At 38.1% G+C, this 22471-nt stretch overlaps 1 protein-coding gene across 1 annotated transcript in view; it reads right to left on the bottom strand.

Moving 5' to 3' along the window:
* C5 (complement C5) overlaps window positions 1-22471 on the bottom strand; it is an 84269-nt gene that overhangs the window by 29526 nt on the left and 32272 nt on the right. Inside the window, exons 18-26 of the mRNA XM_027937931.3 lie at window positions 20685-20775; window positions 18650-18723; window positions 17570-17709; window positions 14890-15117; window positions 13624-13684; window positions 9269-9358; window positions 7706-7918; window positions 7192-7267; window positions 1920-2079 (exon numbers count right to left, since the gene is read on the bottom strand). Coding sequence (XP_027793732.2) covers window positions 1920-2079; window positions 7192-7267; window positions 7706-7918; window positions 9269-9358; window positions 13624-13684; window positions 14890-15117; window positions 17570-17709; window positions 18650-18723; window positions 20685-20775 — 1133 coding nt within the window. The remainder of the gene's footprint in view (window positions 1-1919; window positions 2080-7191; window positions 7268-7705; window positions 7919-9268; window positions 9359-13623; window positions 13685-14889; window positions 15118-17569; window positions 17710-18649; window positions 18724-20684; window positions 20776-22471) is intronic.

Below are 22471 nucleotides of genomic sequence, written 5' to 3' on the forward strand. Positions count from 1 at the left end.
ATTATGCTAGGTGAAATCAGCCAGTCATTGAAAGACAAATACTGCTTATATTTGGAATCTAATAAAGTTGAACTCATAGAAGCAGTAATCAAGGCTAGGACTAGGGCTGGATTAGGGAGAGATTGGCAAAATTTCACTAAGAAGAATAAAGACATAGAAGACTGTACAACAGAGACTATAGTTAATAACAATGTAGTATGTCATTTGAAAATTGCTAAGAGACTAGATTTTAAATGTTTCACCACAAAAGAGTACATGTATGATCTGCTGAGATATATCAATAAAAAAGCCCAAAACAAACAAACAAAAAGAATACATGTGAGATAATATATATGTTAATTAGCTTGACTGAATCATTCTATAATGTATACATACACCAAAACATCAGGCCTTATGCCATAAATACATACAATTTTAATTTTAGTTAAAAAAAGAAATTTATTAATACTGATGAAAAACATTAGGCATGCTGTGGCTCTACTTAGAATGTTCCTTCTGTGTCCCTCCTATTTCTCCCAGGAGCCTGGTCAACTCGTTGTTTTCCAATTCCTCCCATCTAGGTTAGATTCCCTGCATTCTTTTCTTTTCTTTTTTTTGGTCTTGGGGATTGAACCCAGGGGTGCTGTACCACTGAGCTACACTTCCAGCCCTTTTTGTTGTCTAGTTTGAGACAGGCTCTCGCCAAGTCGCCCAGGCTGGCCTTGAACTTGGGATCCTCCTATCTTGGCCTCTTGAGTCACAGGGACTACAGGTGTGTGCCACCACGCCTGAGTATTTTTTCCTTTTCTTAGTATGTGCCACGACTTGAAGTTACCTGATGTCTGACTTCTCTGCTGGGTCCTGAGCTCTGAGGCTTCAGTGGCCACTTTGCTTGTGTTCATGGCTGGGTCCCTGCCACCTAGTACTTAATAAATATCTCTTGACTCATATGAAGTACATTAGTGAACATACCCACATATATCTTGATTAGAGTCGCTAGTGCTTAGGCTAGCATTTGTACCCTCCCTTCTCTACCAGTGTATGAGCTTCTTTGTGGCAGGGATACTATCTGGGGTCCATTCTTCTCGGCTCTTCTGTCCTACCATACCCAAATAAGCCCTGGCATGATCAGGTGCTTGGTGGACGGTTGTTGAATGAATGTGGATGGATGGGTAGATGGGTGGATGGTTGGATGGGAGGATGGGTGGGTATTTCAAAAAGAAATGTGTTATAGTATTTTACTGTTCAAATAGCACCTTGATGATGTTAGTTGCCCCCATTTCTCATGGGAGTCCAATATTTTGCTATTGGTATAACAAGGGACCATTATGAGACTCACTGTCAATCATGGAGGTCACTTGAGCTTGATATGAAAGGGAATGGATAAGAGCAGGCAGATAAAAAATTCTGTTGAATCTTATGTAAGGTATAGAAGGAATTTCTGAGCTACCTTGGAGCGATATTGTAATTTCTTTGTAATTCAAGTTTGTAAGTAGATTTTAATCTCAGAAAACTCTTCCTTTTACTTTTTAAAATAAATTGACCCCTATCTCTCTTTTTAACAGGGTCTAAAGAAGGTCTCATCTTTCACGACAACACCTTGATCTGCAAGAAGTCTGTGAACTTTAGGTACAGATTCCTCGCCAAAGGGAGGTAGACAAATTAGTATATTTTACTTATTCTGAGGTCTCTGGAAGTTAACCCTTGTGAACCACTAATGCCTGTTCTACTAGTCACTTATCTGACCTCCAATGAGCTATTTGAGGATCTCTCCATCTCAGAGAGTATAGGAAGGCTTTAGTATTCTTTGCCTCTTCACAAGAGGAGTTTCCTGCTAGATTACATATATGTTATTCCTATTTTCTTCATCCTCCCTTAGTAGAATGAGAATGAAATTCATAAATAAAATTATTGCTAATTTGTATATTTGACTTCCTTACCTGTAATTTTATTGGTTGATACTGAGAATTTTCCTTAAAAGATCCGTTTTCCAATTGACAATTCTCAACCAGCCACAGTAAAGAATTACAAATGGAATTTTGGTTCTGCTCTACATATTTATTTACTTGTCCAAGTACTCTTAGAGCAAAAGCTGTTAACCTTTAAGACAGAAATCAAATAAATATTTAGAATGCTGAATTCCTTTTGGCTTTCAATTTGCAGGGTGTGTTAGTTCATACAATTTTATGCTTCCAAAGAAAGTAAAAAAATTTAAAACACAATTCCAAAGGAAGTCACCATTTTACAAGGTGATAAGACATTTGAAAGATTTCCAAGACATTCCGTCAATAATAAATGCGAACAGCATGTCTTCTGTGATTACAACAGCGTTAGTTAGCATAGAAGCTAAAACTGATTCCCAATGACAAGGAAAAAAAATACTTTCTAAGGTTAAAGAAAACCAAGGTGAAAGAAATAATTTTGAGTCAAGATACTGACGCACGAACACAAGCCATGGAAGAGTAAAACTGTAAATTCTAGGTTGTAAAATTTGCACAGTGTTGGCATCTAAATCGCTAAGGCTTGAATTTCCTTTCCCAGCACCCCTGGGATTGTCTTTATCTCACTTCTTCCCCTTGAACTCTGCTGTTGGCACAAAACTTGCCACTACACAAGGAACTTTTAACTTTTAATATCAGGATTGCTTGGACAAAAAGCAATTTCAGTCTCTGTTAGGATCTAACACAGAGCTATTAGGCAGGATGGAATTCATGACCTCCCCAAGCACCTCTTTCCTTTCTAGCTGCCCAAGAGCCGCTCCCTCTTGGCCTCTCCACATCCCAGACTCAGATCACTTGACTCCCCTACTCCACTTCCTCTCACTTTAAAATTTTGTAGGTTTATTTAATTTGCTTTCTTTTTTTAAAAAATATATTTTTTAGTTGTAGATGCACACACAGTATCTTTATTTATTTTATGTGATGCTGAGGATTGAACCCAGTGTCTCACACATGTGGGGGCAAATGCTTTACCACTGAGCTACAGCCACAATCCATAAGATATTTTTGTGTGTGTATGGCACTGGGGATCAAACCCAGTGCATGCTAGGCAAGCACTCTACCAACTGAACTGTATCTCAGACCTAATTTGTTTTCACTTGCTTTTTTTTTTTTACTTAAAAATTAATTAATTAATTAATTTTAATTAGGTATATATGACAACAGAATGCAATTTGATTCATTGTACACAACTGCAGCATAACTTTTCATTTCTCTGGTTGTACACGATGTAGCATCTCACCATATGAGCAGTCATACACGTACCCAGGGTAATAATGTCCATCTCATTCCACCATCTTTCCTCTCCCCAGGCCCCCTTCCTTTCCCCTCCGCGCCTTTTGCAAAATCATTTGCTTTTTAAAAAACGCATTTTAAGTAATTGATTTTCAGAGGGAAAACTTTCATATGATTCAAAAATCCAAATGCATAAAAGGATAGATAACGAAGAATCTTCCTCCTACCCACTCCCTACCCCCCCCCCCTCTTTCTCGTAGATCCTTCCAGATATTAAAGACAAGACAATAAGCTACCTGTTACCTTTCCATCCCAGCCACACCAAAACAGCAGTATATTTACATTATCCTGTACTTGGCTTTTTTTCATTTAATAATATACCTTAGAGTCTATACATATATACATATATGTATAGACTCTATATACATAGTTTCCTCATTCTTTCACAGATGATTTTATATATTACAGTATTTTGGTACAGATGCATGAAACTATTTTAGCTATGAACCTATTTATGGGTCTTTATATTGTTCTTAATCTTTGTTTCAATAGCTTTATTAATTTTTTTAAAAAAAATTTAAGCTGCAGATGGACCCAATATCTTTACTTATTCATTTATTCTTTACATAGTACTGAGGATTGAACCCAGTGCCTCATATGCCTGAGGCAAATGCTCTACCATTGAGCCCCAGCCCCAGCCTCTCTCCCCACGTGGGTCCCTTTTCTTAATCTTCCTCTGATGACATCAGAAGGTCATTTTCTATTCTGTTGACTTTTAGGGAAAATAATTGAGAGATTCTCTTCCTGCAATCCCCTAGTCTGCTCCCAAGCAGGAGGAACACTTCCATGATGGCCATATTCAAGAACCCTCACTGGGCCTTGTATGGTGGCACACACCTATAATCTCAGCAGCTTGGGAGGCTGAGGCAGGAGAATTGTGAGTTCAAAACCAGCCTCAGAAACAATGAGGCACTAAGCAACTCAGTGGTACCCCGTCTCTAAATAAAATACAAAAAAAGGGCTGGGGATGTGACTTAGTGGTTGAGTGCCTCTGATTCAATCCCCAGCATCTCCCTACCAAAAAAAAAAAAAAAAAATTCCTCACTGGAGCTCTTTTGGAATATAGCTTCTGGGAATGTCTTTTCTGTTAGCAGCCTAGAGAAGCCTAAAAGTGTAGTTGTAGGCCAGGCTCCCTCTCCATCTGTTAGCTATCTGGCCACTTATGTACCCTCCTTGGGCTTCAGTTTCAAGGCAATAGCAATAAAGAGAAAAAAGGTTCTCACTCCTGGAATCTGTTATAAGGATTAATTATATGACCACACCTAAAAATAGTTCTGGCTTACAGTTACATATCCGGTGGGTCTAAGTGAGTGTATCTGCCTCTGTTTGGTCCTGGGTTGCCTCAGACCCAGAGTCCTTCAGGAATGGATATTTAGACAGCTCTTCACTAGTTAATAATGAAGCAAGAGCATCTGGCTCAGGCTTTTTGGGTCCTCTTCTCACTAACCTGTCTTTTCTAGATGGCTCTGAAATTCAAAATTTAAGTGTGACTTGGAGGAAAGAAGAAATTGTAGGTTATTTGACTTTCTTTTGTTCTAGACCTTCTCTAGAAGCTCTTTTAGGCTGGCTTAGCTCCTCCAGCTTTACAATTGGATCTGGTATACTAAAAATTTGTAGTGGAAAAGAATGTTTGAAACTACCTTGAAGAGAAATCTGACAAAATGTAATGAAACTGAAAATGTGCATGCCTTACATCCCAGCAATTCCATTTCTGGGGATACACCCTACAGAAACTCACAGGTGTGCACAAAAAGACATATGAAGATGTTTATTAGAGTGTAATTTCTGAAAATTGGAAAAATTGTCCATCAAATGAGAACGGATAAGGAACATATGATGTGTGATATATTTGTAAAATATAATACCGCATGCAATGAATGGAATGTACTAGATCTACCTATGTTGCTAGACCTAAAAATCTAAATGTTGAAGGAAATAGGCAAGTTGCAGAATGATAGCTAGTTTGATACTAGTTTTGAAAACCTTTTTTTTTTTTTAAATCAAACACAAAAGGGATTCTTATGAATTATAATAATATAACACAAAAAAGTTCACAATCATCAATTCTGGGTTTTGTTAATATAAATAGTATACTTTTTTGTATATGTATACTTTTCAAAGTATGAATGATATTTTTTTGTTTTTGGTCTTTGTTTTTCCAGAAAATTTTTGTGGGTATTCAGGTGCTGTTTCCTCTTATGCATATTATTTCTTTGAAGGAACTTACAGGGTCAAGGACAGTACTCATTGCATGCAAGTGCTCCTGTTTCTGGCTAAACGCTATCCACTCCGCCTTGCCCCGACCTCTTGAAGGGCTCTGGTGTTGACCTAGAGGTCACGTCACCTTCTCTCAGGATTTCTGTCCTCCAGGCTTGCTTCCCAGTTCATCTTGTGGCAGTTTCCTGTCAGCACTGACACCCTTCTACTCCTGTAACCTAGTGTTACCCTCTGGTTGGTGTGCTCCCAGGACCCATGAGTCTTTGAAAATGTGCCACCTACATGTGGTAGGACCCAATTCTGAAGTCTAATCTGTGGCACATGATAACTGATTGGACTTGGAACCAAAAGCAAAGGGAGGGGTCAACAGCCAACTGAGGAGCCTGACTTGACGGGTGGGGATGAGGGTAGGGCATTGCCGGGCACTGATGAAGGGAACAGAGAAACGTGTCTGAGAAGGAGAGAATGAATTGGGCACAGACTGTGCTTGAGGCCTTGGGCTGCAGAGCTTTGGAGAGAAGTTAGGCCTGGAGACATCAATTAGGGAGTCATCAGCATAAAATCATGGAAGTCTTGGGCGAAGATGAGATTGCACAAGGAGAGACTGCAGGAAATAAGAGACCAGGGAGGAAATCCTGGGGACTCTTGATAGTTGAAAGGAAAAATCTAAAATTAAATCATTGTAATTTATAAACTCCTTTAATGTGTTTCACATAGTGGAACCCACCAAGGTTGATAAGCTATGTTTTGTTAAGTATTTTGTCAAAGCATGATAGTATTTTTTTGAAAATAGACTGCTATGTGGACTTTTAATTCATTCAGACTACCTTGCCCTCAAATTATCAGAATTACAGAAGTTATCATTTATTGAATAAATACTTATTGAGCACGCGGTATGAACCAGGCATGTACCAGGCATTAGGCACATTTGAAACTGCCCACATGCAGCTTATGTTCTAATGGGAGAGACAGTGGAATAAGTAAGAATGTTAGCACTAAATGTTAAGGAGAAAATGGACACAAACAAAGAAGGACAGGAAGTGCTAGGATGAAAGCAAGTCGCCATTTTAAACAGAATGATACAGCAGGGCCTCACTAAGAAGGTGACTTCTGGTAAAGACCTGAAGGAGATAAGAGAACCAGTCTTGCTGACACCTGGGAGGGATAAGAGACAGAGGGAACACTCGGTGCAAAGGTGCAGAGGTGGGAGCCTGCCTGGCGTGGAGAAATCACCTAGGTGAAGTGACGTGGAAATCAGTAGAGCTTTCTAACTCTCAATTAAAAGTTTGGATTCTACCCTGGATAAGGTGGGAAGCTCCTGAATGGTTTTGAGAGGCCTGGCCTAACTCGCATTTTAACAGAGTTGTTCCAGCTGCTGTGTTGTGTATAGACCAAAGAGGATCCAAGTCTGAAGTCGGAAGGCTAGAGGAGGCTAGAGCAATCATCCAGAGAGGATGCTGGCTTGGCCAGGATGGTGTGATGGAGTTGGTGAGAACCAGCCAAATTCAGGATCTGTTTTGAAGATGCAGCCAAGGATATTTGAGGATCAGATGTGTGTTGTAAGAGAAAAAGAGGAGTGAAGAATGAGATAGGCTTTTAGTTGGATCAACTGGAGGAACGGAGTTCCGTTATGATAGCTCTTCTTTAATTAATCAACTACTACATGAAATATAAGTTAAAAAAAAAACAAACTTCTACTTACCAAGTGCTGGCACTTCCGCCCCTCCACATGCTGTAAGAATGGTCAGAATTTTTGTAGGACATGATGCTCACCATCCCTAAGAGGCACCAGAAAAAGAACACAGAGCTCCACTGAACTCCATTTCTACTCAAAGAGTATCAGCCCCTGGGAGCAGTAAACTGCATTTGGTGTTGGGCAGCAAGCATGTGCTCTGTGGCCAACACTGAACTTCTCAAAGGAATTGCTTGAATTGGCAATCATCAAGTAGAACATTCTAATCTCATTCAAAGAGGAAGGAAGTGTTCAGTAGGGTTTGGAATGCAGGTGTCTTGTCTCCCATCCAGGCATTTTGGAAAGTTAAGCCAAAATGCTAAAGAAATAGTATCTATTTATATAGCAGGGTCCAACTCATGTTTTTTTCCCCCTAAAATTCTTTTGTAATTAAGCTTTTATATAATTCACAACTTAAATGCTAGTTTAATTAAATATTTGCTTGAAACCCACTGGATTATTATATAAAATAGATTATTTTTACCTTCTTTTATTTTTTTCTTCAGGTTCTGTTTTTTAGTTAATGAGTTAGGATGAAAAATGTTCCAGTGATTTCCTGTTTCCAGGTAGTGATAAACATAGAATACAGGGACAATGCTCATGAGCTCTGCCTCTGCACTCCCCTTGGGGAGGTGGGTGAGGAGGTCAATGCCTTCTGGACTCAGAACAGTAGACAGCACTTCACCTATAAGCAGTCCTGAAACAAAAGAAATCAAAGAAGACACATCCCCTTTCTATCAACATCTAACAGTGTACTCTAAAGAGAGAGGATCAACCATCTCTACTCTGCTTCTCAAAAATGACAAGAAGAACCATCTGGTTAGGAATGTGAACTTTAAAGAATCAAAAAAAAAAAGACTTAAAAACATTACTATTTTATAGTAGTAGATGGTATAATACAGTAGATAGATTACTGCTTAGAGAACATGGCAAACTGGTTGCCATTCAACCTGATAGATTTAGACCATCGTAAATCATAGTAACTATCCTCCCATGAAGCAAAGCAAAGAGCAGGAGAAGGGAGTGCTGGGATCGCTCTGCTATAACTCCCTGTGCAACCATAGGCACGACATTTTCTGATAAATCCAACAATAGGATTGTGCATGATCAAAAAGATCCTTTCCAGTAGCAATGATCTGTGATTCCAAAGTTTTGTCTGAGATAAAATACAGTCAGGACATGCTGTCATATTGTGTTAAGTTATTGAATTATGAAGGCCAGAGACCAGGGGGAGCCCATCAAAGATGCCACATCTGCGAACATACTGCAGGGAGAGATACTGCTGTGGATTCAAAGTGTGTGCCACTCCAGAACCTATGCCGAACCCTAACCGCCCAGGTGATGGTATTAGAAGGCTTTGCGGAGATTAGGTCAGGAAGGCTCAGTCCTCATGGAGGGATTAATGACTTTATAAAAGAGGTGTGGGAAGCTGTCCACACATTTTTGTCATTTTGCCCCTGTCTTTTGCCATGTGAGGTTGCAGCAACACAGGGCCACTTGGGAAGCAGAGAGCAGCCCTTGCTAGACACTCAAACTGCTAGCACCATGATCTCCAACCTCCAACCTCCACAACTGTGAGAAATACATATTTGGTCTTTATTAATTCCCCAGGTTCAGGTATTTTATTATAGCAGCACAAATAGAGTAATACAGCCCCTCTGGGACCAGTCATTCTGCAGGAAAGCAACATATCACAAAGCTTTCTGTGGAGCACGATTGGTTAGGACCCTGAAAAGTTCTTTAAGTCCAGAAGCAGCTGCACCCCCATTTTAGTGGGGTCTCTGGGCCCATGACAGCCCTTACCCTTCATCATGGGAGAATTAATAATCTCCATTTAAATCGGGCGAGTGGCAGAAGACAGCTGCAGAAGCGATCAGGCATTTGAAAGGGGTGTGGGGGTGGGAGTAGCAAGCGACAGGGTACGCTCAAGGGCAGAGCTGTGTGTGTAGGGAATTGCAGAAACATAAATGCAATAATCACAAGGATATTGATTTTTGTTTAAAGCACAAAGTGAAGTAAGTAATAAAAATGGGATTTATTAATTTACCTTTTACACTCAAAATCCTTTTGACATTTGTTTTGGGGACCAAATCTAATGGTATCCTGTATGGGAATTCCTTTCGTCTGCTAATGGCACCTATAAATTAAAAAATGATGAGACTTACAGACTTCTTCGGGGAAGAGACTATTTGCAGATTATTTATAAGGTACCTACTGCCAAATAATTTTTCAGAATAAAAGACTTCAATAATAACAATTAAAATTTTAAAAGAAAGAAAAATCATCAAGATTTTTGAAAATTAAATCCTAGGCTTATATAATCTTTTTACATAAAATATTTAATTTGACTGTAAGCTTTCTGACATGAAATAAATAGGATATATCAAGTTTATTCACTAGTATAGGGTAGCATGCCATTTTGTCCAAAGAGAGAAAATTGTTCCTGGAACTGAAATCTAAAAATAACTAATATGTAATTTCTTAGTCAAGGTTACTTGAACACTGATGGGAAGCATGACCTGAAATTCTTTCCACTGTCCCCTGTCAGTCTAACTTAGATCTTATTTTTTTCTCTATGTCCTCAACAGCAGAGTTTTAGCATACTGGTCTCAGGAGAATTTTTCTATTACAATCACTCAGTGGTTTATATCACAAAATGATAACATTTATCATTGTACTGATAGAGTACCAAGCACTGCACTAAATTCTTTAAATGTGTTATTACGTTGGATCTTCACAACACTTCTGTGTGTTAGGTCTATTTTTATTATTTTAATTTTATAGATGAGCAAATTGGGCTTGGAAAGGCTGAAGGCCACTACCCCAGGTGGAGCTGTGATCTGAGCTGAGGAAGTTTTACTGCAGAGTCCATTGTAGTCACCAGAAAGAGAATCTACCTCCTGTTGTCCTGCTAAGAAGGCTCTTTCAGGACAGGAACTATCTCTGACTCAAACTGAAGTTCACAAAGTCCCTGGCTCATGGAAGATGCTGAAGAAATGAGTGACAGTTTGCAATTTAATGGACAAGCCACATGGCTTTGCCAAAGATGCAGGAATGTTCCTCATGAGACCTCTTCCTCCATTAGCCTTGAAAAGTGCAGAGGAGAAAACATTCAGCATTTGTTTTTGGAGGACTGGCTAACTTCACTTAGCATTATCTTCTCCAATGCCATCCATTTACCTGCAAATGCCATGGTTTTGTTCTTTTTTAATGCTGAGTAAAATTCCATTGTGTATATATGCCACATTTTTTTTATCCATTCATCCACTGAAGGATCTAGGTTGGCTTCACAGTTTAGCTATTGTGAATTGAGCTGCTATAAACATTGATGTGGCTGTGTCCCTGAAATACCAAATATTTTCTCTGATATAAGGAGGTTGACTCATAGTGGGATTGGGAGAGAGAGCATGGGAGGAATAGATGAAATCTAGATAGGGAAGAGGGGTGGAGGGATTAACAAGGCTAGTGGAATGTGATGGACATCATTATACGAAGTACATGTATGAAGACTTGAATTGGGTGTCAACATACTTTATATACAAACAGAAATACAAAAAGTTGGTATTTATGTGTATTAAGAAGTGTAATGCAAAAAAATAATGTTACCTTAGATTAGGTAGAGGGAAGTGAAAGGAGGGGAAGGCAGGGGATGTGGAGATAAGAAAAATAGTAGAATGAAACAGACGTTATTACTGTATGTATGTATGTGACTGTATGACCAATGTGATTCTACAATATGTATACTCAGAAAAATGAGAAATTATATCCCATCTATGTATGATACAAAGTATATAAGTGCATTCTACTGTCATGTATAATTAATTAAAACAAATAAAAAAGAAAAAAGAAAAGTGTTGAGGATATTACATTAAGATAAAAGTCAGTGAAGGCATTTAAGAGTCTTGTAGTATGGCTGATGGAGCTTGGAGTTCAAAGAGAGCATCCTAAAAATATGTGGCACTGAGCAAGACACAACCTATAATTCAGTATGTTTCTTAGTTGGATGGAGGTAATAACTTTTTTCCTCAAAGGATGTGTGTGAGGTGAAATGGTATAGATAGAGAAATTGGCATACAGTTCATGCTTGATGCATGGCACTTATTTATAGAGAGGTGTTTGTAAATATCTAAATTTGAGCTTCTGCCATTTTCTCCCCTGATACCTGCTCTTGATTATTTTAATTCTCATTGACAACTCTGCTACCAGATGGAAAAGCTAAAGGAGGAAGTTAGAACTCAGGAAGTCAATTTTACTTCTTTTAAGAGATCATCAGCAAAGAACCATCATGACATCACATGTAAAGGTAGATTCCAGAAAGATTAAAATGCTAAAAAGCGGAATCTGTAAAATCGGTAGAATGAGATATCCATCAATGTCTTTTTGAACTAAGGGTAGAGGAAGATTTCTTAAAGATTATCCCAAAATAAATAATCATAAATCAGACAAATTATGATGGATTTGACTATCCCAGTATAAAGAACCATTGTTCAAAACCCATTTAGATTTTCTGTTACTCAAAGTATATCAGAGACAAAATGAAGAAGAAATGGACAAATCCAAAGGGAAATAGGAGAAGTTAAAAAGATGTGAATAGGCAATGGGCAGGTGGAAAATTTAAACAGCTAATAAATATATGAAGAGATGCTTAAAATTAACCAGAATAATCGATACTAAAACGACAATGAGATATTACTTTATAGCCATCCAAAAAAAATGACACAATTCACAGAGGTAAGTAACAGAAATAATTGGTGATAGCTAGGGAGAGAAGAGGACCCTTGTGTTGGTAGAAGCTCAGGAATACTGAAGAGTAAATGACATTAAATATGTGTGTGCCCTTTGACCCAGCAGTCCCCCTATATAGTCCAGATAAATGCTTATCCAGATTTTTCAAGGCTAATACTTCCCAGTGTGCTGTGAGACCCCATTCTCCCTCACCCATACACATATTTTCATATTTCCTTTAACATTATTATCATCTATGTACTTTTTCAGGTTCATCCTGATTATTTCTAAAACACTGAATTCTGTAGAGTGTCACTGTGGAATAGCAATTTCAATATATAAATATTGGAAGTATTAATAAACTCTATAAGATAACTGGATAGAATTGATTGCCATCTTAACCCTCTTTGGCTTCCTAGAAGGCAACGAAACTGCCTGAATCTAAGTTGCCTAAAATTATAAGGAAAAAAGGTCACATGACAAGATGGGAAAGAGGTGTAGATTTGTTTCCCTTCCCAGTGCCGGGTTGGAATCCAGGACTTTGTGCATGCTGGGCAAGTGCCCCACGACTGAGCTCTATCCCCAGCCCAGAAAGTTTTAAACTAAGAAATTCCCTAGAGGGATTCATTCTAGATAAAAAGATCATTCCTCTCTTTGACCCTACTGTTTACACATAGGACAAATAAGACAGGGGTGGGATTTTTCTTGCAATAATGTCAGGATAGGAAGCACTGTTGATGAAAGGACATGGAGGCTCGGAGGCTCTGAGGCTCGATGGCCCTGCCCCAGGCCTCAGATCTCAGAACACGCAGTGTCTCTACCCCTAGCCCACTCAGGAGGGTCCTCTGTGGGTGTGTGCCTGGGTGGCTACATGCATGCTGGAAGGAGCTTTCTGTTGTTACTCTGCTGAAGTCATCCTTATTCAGTTTGTGATACCCAGCTGATTTAAAATGTAAAAGTAGTAGCACTTTTCTTTCCCTGAGGAAACAGAACTCTGAGTATAGTGGTCTTTAATTGTAAGTAAATGTCTTTTCTCCCACTGTTGCATCATGGAAAGAAAACAGGAAGGACTGAATATGACAAGAAGGTAAATTGTAACAACTTAATATGAAGAATGACAGTCTGTCTTCCCTTGTTGAGAAGAGTTGTTCACAAAGCACATTCTAAAAAATTCAGAAATATATATTCTGTGTAGGCGTTGACTTAATGCACAAATGTTTACAAGAGTCTAGCTTAAGGAGTTTGCATATCTCAGTTGAGGGAAAATCAAAGAATCAGGAGCAATAAGGAATGGATTTGTAAAGTGATCAACATTATTGTGTTTTCAAATAATGCATGCTAAATAATTATGCAAATGACCTTTTCTTTGGACTTATGGTAATATAACATAATAGTATAAATTATTATTGTGATGGATAGAAAATAACTGACATATGAGCAAATCCATACAATTCTTAGTATTTCAATGCTTTGCATTTAAAATTAATGGAATAACCTTTGGTCTCAATCCTACAGTTTATAGCATGAAAAATGTTATCAATAAAGTCGGTGATTTAGGAAGCAGACATTTCTGATTCTACACATTTAACATTTTGAAACGTAGCATTTTAAGTTACATGTGCACTTCAATTTCTAGAGCAAAAAGACAACACATAAAATACAAAATCATTTTCCTACCATAAATTCCCTGAGGGTCCAGAGTAACACCAGCATAACTCTCCCTTTTGACTCCTTCTGGCTAAAGTAAAGGCAGAAAACATCAGTTAAGAATATAATTAAATTTACATGACCTGAATTCCTTGAATCAACTTTTTTGGTCTACTTTCCCAATTTAAAAAATCTTCTTTTCTTGAAAAAGCAAACTATGTATAAATACTTGCATGCTTACATGGCTATTTGTATAATGATCAGAGCAAGCCCTTAAATGGAAGTTGTGATAGGCTGGGTAACTTGTCTAAGTGCTTTGTATTTATTAACTATTTATTAACTCTTTAACCTCTAAAAAACTCCATGAGGAAGGTGCTATAATTACTCCCATTTGACAAATGAGACAATTGACACATGTAGAGATTGAATAACATATCCAATGTCACACTGCTGGAAGTGGGGAGCCAAGAGTCAAAGCCAAGCAGCTTGCTCCAGAATCTGTGCATGAAACTACGAGGCAAGGATGCACAGGAATGGGCCTTGCACAGAACAACTCAATCCAGGTTCACAGAAGGGAATTCCACAACTTAAAGCAGAGCTTGGAGAATGAAAACCTAGGGAGACCTATCAGTAACTAGCAATGTGAACTTTGCCAAGAATCTGACCTTAGTTTAAATTAACGTTGTTCTAAATTGACAAATATGAATTGTATAAGAGAGTCTTAATATTAACATGGAAACATTTAAAAGACTATGGGATTAATGGTATTTAATAAATGATTATTTTCTTCCCTTTTTGGCTTGCTCACTCACTCATAAATTGGACAGTTAAGTTCTTTAAAGGCAAGGGTCATATGTTATTTTTTGCTTTAACTTCAGAACCTAGCATGATATCGACATGTACATTTCAAGATGCAATTTCTGAATTTGTCTGGGGAAACCCTGGAAAACACATACCAATTTGTTAAAATAGTGAATCTCTGAGTGTGGGGATTATTGGTGACTTTTTTTCTTTCTGTGGTTTTTTTCAAGTATTCATATTTTCTTCAATAAAAAGTGCTGTTGTTTTATTTAAAAAATCTAAACATGATTTCAAACACACAGAAAAGTTGCAAGAATAGTACAAAAAAAATCAGAATGACCTCCATTCAGATTCCTCAACTGTTAATATTTTGTGACATTTACATTATTGTTTTTCTCCTTCTTTCCTCCGCTCACCTGAATCATTTAAGCATACGTGATTGATAACTTTTTTTTTTTCAGAAAAAGGTATGTTTAAAAAGAATGCTTTTCTTACCACCACTCGCAATGTTTTTACTAAAATTTCTTTTCCAAGCGCTGTCTCCAGGGAAAAGTTGATATGGTGGAGGCCGATTTCCAGGGGGAGCAGGCTGAAGGTCACCAAGTGACTGGAGGAGCCCTCTACTCTCTGGCGCACACATTTGGAGGACTTTGTCCCCTGGGGGTCAATGGTTGGGCTTCCTGAGGTACAGATTCCCTCCTCAGCTGACATTTTAACACAAAACTGAAATATCATCAGTGAAAAAATCATATCAATCAAATCAATCAATCATATCAACACTGAGTTATCACTTGAGTCATACATTTTATGAAAAAAAAAAAAACTTTATCTCTGGGGACATTTACCCTGAATTTCATTTGATTAGACAAGCTTTTCCCTGAGGCTTTAGTGATGTTAGGGTGACCCCTTAGGTTCTCAGCATGGGAGAAAGCTTGCTTCTGATTTCCTAACATACACACAAGCTGCTGTGGAGCTGAGTGATGGGAAAGGATGTCTAGAAAACTCGGCCCTGGCTCGGAGATGCCTGGCCTTTCTTAGGCCACCACCTCCTAAGTGAGGTACAAAGCTACTGTCGTTCTCCATGCTGTTCTGAGAGCATTACGTTGTCTCTCTGTGTGTTTGTGTTTGGAACAGCGGGAGCCTCGGGCTCAGGTACTCCACGTCTTACTCCTCTTTGTATCTTTTAGCCCAACCTCCAATATTCACTAAATGATGATTTGATGAAAGGTTGAAAACTACATATCTTGGTCCATGCACAGTCCTGCCCAATATGTCCCCAACTTCTTTTTTATTAACTTCCCACTTGTACCCAGTTTTACAACTAAACTCTAGCTCTAAAAATACCTAGATTCAAACCTTGGCTTTCTTATTAACTGTGACATGGGACAGATTGCATGACTTCTCTAATCTTCCATTTCCTCATATTTATTATGGGTTAGTAATAGGACTCAAGGACTTCTGGCTCAAATAGTGAATATTTTTCACCTTCCCTCCAAAACCTGGTGAAATGATAAAATCAAGAACTATACCTAAAAGATTCAATCCATAAAACTGAGAGTAAATCAAGATAAACAAAAGAAAGCATCAACATTTAACAACTAATTTTGAGGAATTTCTCAAAAATGTAAAGTTCCCTCTCCTTCTTACCCCCTCATGACACAGTGACAACCTGAGTTGGTGGGTTAGGAGCTGAAAAAACCTCAGGGTCACCTGAAGCCCCCGATTCCCCACTCTTAACCAGAGCAGACAGAATGGATGAAAAATGAAAAGATATAATGTTGAGCTTACTTTCATTTTTAGCAATAAATATTATTTATCCAGTTACTGAACCAATTGTTTAATGACTTTAGAAATACATAATGTCATGTTATTTTATCAATCGTGTACTAATGATATTTATAATGGTAACTAAATCCATAATTCTTTGCCATCTAGTGTTATAACCATGGAATTTAAAAATACTTCATTTTTTACATGTGTCATATCTTTACCGCATCAAAGTATGATAGGATAATCAATAGAATGGAAAAATTCAAGCATAAATATAGGACAGTAGAATAAAAATGAGTTCATAAAGAAAAAGGAATGACATATAATCTGTTAAGAACTTATTCAAATTTTTAAAAAATGGTTTACTATGTTATTTAGATTACATTATATATCTATTCAAATGTGATATACAGTCTTATTTAAAAATATATATTTAAATATTTCAAAAGCAATAGATTGGCATTATAACTCATAATGAAAAATTTTATATGACAACTTAAAATGTGTCAATGGAATACATAATTCTTCAAAACTTTAGAGGGTGAATAAACCAAACTTGGGTGGAGCTACTGAAATAGTCAACTCTGAGAATAAAATTGGAGATGTCAAAAATAGGCAGATAGATTTTTGGACGGCATTAGATTTCCATAGGAAGTTTTGTGATTGTGTGATTTTCAAGGGAAACCAGCCAGCCTCTGTACACTTTTTTTTTTTGAGGTGTGCTGGCAAAGGGGAGACAAGTGGTGAATCCCATCAGGGTTGGACCTTCATGGATTGTACCCTGGAGTGACAGGCTCAAGGGAGTCACCATCATTTTAATCAGTGGTTATAATGATGGCTCGTGAACTGTAACCTGTACAAGGACTAAAGAAACAATGGCAGAGGGCCAATGGCTAATTAACAAGTGATCAAGTTGTGGACTGGAGGTGTTGCTGGTGCTGCAGAACCCTGCTGTGGGTAGCCAGTCAGAAGGACAGGAAGGAGGCTACGACTCAAGGGTGAGATGTTTGAAATCAAGATGCTAGGGAGGGTGACAAGTTCCCCAAAGTGAAGATGAATTTGAACAGCTAAAACGGACGCAAGGAAAGAGGAGCTAGCGTCAAGGAGATCAAGGAACTCAAAGGTGTGAAATGAACTAAATATGAACTCACCCTTCCCTGAACCTCCACAGCACACCAACTGCCTTGGGCACCTTGTTCTGGAGTTGCATGAACACTCATCTCAACCCTTCCTCCCTCCTGTACCCCTTCTTGTACCAAGCTGCACATTCTGGTACCACACTCCTTATAAGTGCATGGTTATACTGCTGAACTGAGCTGAATTTCTGTTTTTGTGCGTATGATAATCACACCAAGGACATTCTCAGAACCCCGTTTCTTCTTCCACACCACGGATACCTACTCACCATCATGCCAGAAGTCCTGTAGTTGTAAACAGTTCCCTTCAGTTGGATCTGCTCCCCTCGCACAACAGAATACGGGATGTTCATTTCCAGGAAGATGTCTTTGAACACTGTTGCCTTGAGGGTATCAGCAACACATATACCTTCAGCGCAAAGGAAAAGCACAGCAGGGGCACATCAGAGAACTCCCATCCTGCTTTGTTAGTACTGAAATGTCTCATGTTGGCTTTACTTCAAGGTAAAAAGAATATTATATCGTGGTTTTTTCAGTTTTATCATCCATGTTCTTAAATTTTCTGCTCATTGATCTTTATTCTTTTTTGGCAGGGGGCATACCAGGGATTGAATCCAGGGGCACTTAACCACTGAACCACATCCCCAGCCTTTTTTATTTTTAATTTTGAGACAGGGTCTTCTGAGTTGCTTAGGGCCTCCCTAAATTACTGAGGCTGACTTTGAACTAGCTATCCTCCTGCCTCAGCCTCCCCAGTGACTGAGATTACAGGCATGTGCCATCAGGCCCGGCTGATCTTTATTGTAACAGTTATTAACAAAAAACTTTGTTTGTTCAACAAATGTTTAATTCTATTTAAGGCATGAAAAGGCTTATTAACTAATAAGCATTCATGATTGGCTTTTAGATATTTATGATTGGCTCCAATAATTGGCATAAAATTTTGATTGTGGGAAAATAAGACTTTGTGAAAAGAAAAACAGTAAATAAAGAAATGAAGCCAGTGCTGAATTTATTCATAAAAGTAAGTCGTCGCCACAAAGGGACATTGGGCCAAGAGGGACGTCATGTATTTATTCCTAACTCAAGCTCCCAGTCACTGAGAAAAGTGAAAGAAAATAGGGATGTGACACCCGCATGTATAAAATGATAGCTAATAGAAGCACAAAAGGAGAGATCAATCAGCTCAAGGATATGGGTATATCTAAGTCTCCTGGTAATACAGGAAGATTATTATTTTTTTAATGACACTATCTAAGTCCTGGGTACACTGAATACACAGTAACAAGGATATACATCTTGCTAATCGAACCACTCCTTCAATGAGCACTCAACTTCAGCTTTCTTACCACTATTTGAAATGCCAACACCTTGAATTTCCCAGGTAGTTAGAGAATCAGGGAGCACAAACTTCAGCTGTTTCCTGGAAGGTAAATGGTTGATGTTCAAATGCAGTCGAACATTAATTAACCCAACTTAACGTCATTTTTGCTTTTTATTACTTTAGAAGAAAGAAAAAAAATATCATAACACAAAATCAAATCAACTATTAGGGAAAAACTCATCAACAAAAATACATTAAGCAGCTCTCCATTCTATTCCATGTTTTTAGACATTATAAAGTGAGCATTCGAGGATGCATTTCAAAGCATATAAAGCAAAGAAAAACTATGTTTATTGTATATTCTAAAATAGGGAAACAAAGTAATGCAACTGAACACTGCTCACCACAAATTGACAAAACCAAAACTTTCTGATTAAGCATGGATATTTATTTCCAGGTCTTATGCACCAGCTTTGAGTCAGGCATAGTGTCAAGTACAAGTCAAGCATACAGTACTTGTCCCTCTTAGTTCTGTTTTCTGTTGTCTAGTGGAAGAAATTGTTAAGGAAATAAATTGTATTTCACTGTGATATCTCTACCGAGGGATACTGAGAGTTCAGAGCAGCATGTATTTATTTACATACTTATTATACCTTTATTTTCTTTATTTAATTTGTTCATGTGATGCTGGGGATCGAACCCAGTGCCTCAAGCATGCTAGGCAAGCGCTCTACCACTGAGCCACAACCTCAGCCCCGGCAGCAGGTATTTATTTAGCACATTTATTTTTATACCTCTACAAGTAGGATCTTAGTCCAGGATATAAAAAATAATCTGAATTCAGTTTTTGGCCCTTAAGGTATTCAAATTTTAATGAGAAATACAGGAAGTAAACAGACCATTATATACTTCGATTCAGGCAACAGACTTAATTGGAAAGGGTAACTAATGCAATCACTGGTTGGGTGGGGGGCAGTATTGGAAGTGTGAGCTTGAGCAATGTCAGATGAAATGGCCAAGAGTGTGGAGGAAGACCACATGTGTGAGGAAAAGGAGACCCATGAGGAAACTACTGCCAGCTCTGGATACAGGCCCTTGACTTCTCATGGGAAAGCCAGAGGTTTGAGCCCACCTGGAAAATTGAGGCCTGGAGACCCAGTATTATGTATCACTGTTTTCAGTGCCTGATACAGTGCAGGCATCCATCCCATTAAGCTGTGTCAAGTAAGCCAGGTGTGGTGGCGCACACCTGTAATCCCAGTGTCTTGGGAGGCTGAGACAGGAGGATTGAGAGTTCAAAAGCCAGCCTCAGCAATGGCGAGGTCCTAAGTGACTCAGTGAGACCTTGTCTCTAAATAAAATACAAAATAGGACTCAGGATGTGGCTCAGTGGTTGAGTGCCCTTGAGTTCAATCCTATACCCCCCCCCCCAAAAGATGTATCAAATAAGACTTTTTTTCGGGGGGGAACTGGGAATTGAACCCAGGGGTACTTAACCACTGAGCCATATCCCTTGCCTTTTTTTTTTTTTTTTGTATTTTATTTAGAGACAGGGTCTCACTGAGTGGCTTAGGGCCTCACTAAATTGCTGAGGCTGGCTTTGAATTTGCGATCCTCCTGATGGGATTAAAGGCATGTGCCACCATGCCCGGTTCAAATAAGACTTTAACAAGAAAATAACTAATCTTTTTGTTTATTAATGTTTATTTTATTGTACAGTTATTATTAAGATAAAAATAGCTGCTTAACATGGTGTAGAGCACACAACTGCATGTAGTAAATGGATCCTAATGTAAAATGAAATAGAATGGAAGAGTACTCTTCTTTACCAGTAATTAATGATGCCCTGGAAGGAATTATCACAGCAAAATACACTATAAAACCAAACCAAACAAACAAAAAATCATGAAGCGAAACAGAACAAAACTGGACCAGATGGTGGGATCATCTTAACTCTAAAGCAAACTATGGGGAATGAGTAGCATCCAGATTTTTGGCCATAATATTTTCATTTTCCACACTTTTTTTTTTCCCAGAGGAACATGAGAGAAGTAGAATACCTTTTGGGAACAAAATGAACTTCCCATAACCAGCTTTCTGGGAAGTAGCTCCGAATTACTGGGTTGCTTACTGGTATCAGGGTCTTTATATCTGGGGAGTAGGGAAAAGCATATTCAGTTATGGAAAAACAATATAAATTCTCTTTGAAGATGAATTTTAAAATACGGCTGTTAATCTATTACTTAGGTGTTTTCCAAAAGGCCAATAAAACATTTTGCTTAGTGATTTCAAAACAGAACTGTAAAGGCCTAGGATTTCTCCACTAACAGCACTGATAAGACAAAGTAGAAAGACATCTTTATGATTTTTTTTCCTTAGAGTGTTAAATGTTTAGTTTGACCGAAGTTATGCAAGATACTGGTTAGTCTATAAAATTACGTTCACTTCTACAATTTTAATAATTGTGTCTATATTAGAAAATAGGCAAATTTTATGTGATTCCCTGCCTTAACTCAATATTTTATTTATATTTACTTTAATAAAAATAGTCAGAACTTCTGCTTCTATCCAAGGTGTACTGGATTTACCCCTCGCTTAAAAATCCAGAAAATGCTACACAATATGTAAAGCAACAGTTTTCAGTCCTTAGGACATAACAGCACAGGACCACGAACCCTGAGGGGAGAGAGTCCTAACAGCGCTCCAGCTTACTGCTTGGAGGCAGTTTATAGGCAGGGCAGCAGAGGAGGCCATGCCGAGCCTAGTGGTTTTGAAGACTCGAGGCTCCACAGCTGTCTAGAAGGGCAGGTAGAGCCTCCAGAGAGGAAGGGGCCGTAGAGAGGGAATTCCAGGTAGCTGAGGCAAACCAGATTATTTTAACTGAAAAACTAGGCAGCAAAGAAAAGAGTACTAGACTGTTTATCAAGATGCTGCTCGTAATAAACCCCAAATTGAAAACAACCCAAATATATCTAATGACATGGTTTTCATAAATAGCCATAACATTTATTTGTGTAGAAATGCACCCATTTCTGAGAAGGGCAATGTTTAAAATACATAGGTAAGCAAAAGTCAGGGTAAAAGAAGGATCTGTCACTTGCTTTCCTTTGTTTTCTTAAAGGCTATATGCTTTTGTTCATTTTCTTTTTTAATTTCCCCCACTCTTTTTTTAAAATATTTATTTTTTAGTTTAGGTGGGCACAACATCTTCACTTTATTATTATTTTATTTTTATGTGGTGCTGAGGATTGAACCCAGTGCCTCATGCATGCTAGGCAAGCGCCCTACCACTGAGCCACAGCCTCTTTTGTTCATTTTCTTTAAGATGATATATAAATTAAAGTCCTAAAAGCTTAAAAACATTAAAAAGAGTTTTATAAGTTCTGAAAATACTTATTATGTCTGAAACTAAAATGAGATTTCAACTTTTATAAGTACAATTAACCTTAAGCTAGATTTAAAACACTCTTGCTATATATTTGGTCAGTGTAGCTATAAATAATTTTCAATGGTTGTAATACCACAGCACTACAGAATGATAGAACTCAAAGGCATATTGGAGCTATCTGGTCCAAGTGTCTTGCTTAGAGGATAGATAGTCATTAATATTTACAAATTGAGGGTTTATCTAACAGAGAATAAATAGTCATTAATATTTACAAACTGAGTTGGTTTCAGGTTTTCACTGGGTGTTGGTTCTCAACTAGTGTGCTCTGCTCTGTACTATATCTCTTCAAATTCCCAAAAATGACGGCATATTTTTTTTTGTGGGCCTTTACAAGTTGTTTCTATTTTTAACTACAGCATGAAAACTGCTTTTCTTAGCAGCATAAAATTACACACAATT

Source organism: Marmota flaviventris, chromosome 13 (assembly GCF_047511675.1).
Source record: "Marmota flaviventris isolate mMarFla1 chromosome 13, mMarFla1.hap1, whole genome shotgun sequence".
Taxonomy (NCBI): Eukaryota; Metazoa; Chordata; class Mammalia; order Rodentia; family Sciuridae; genus Marmota; species Marmota flaviventris.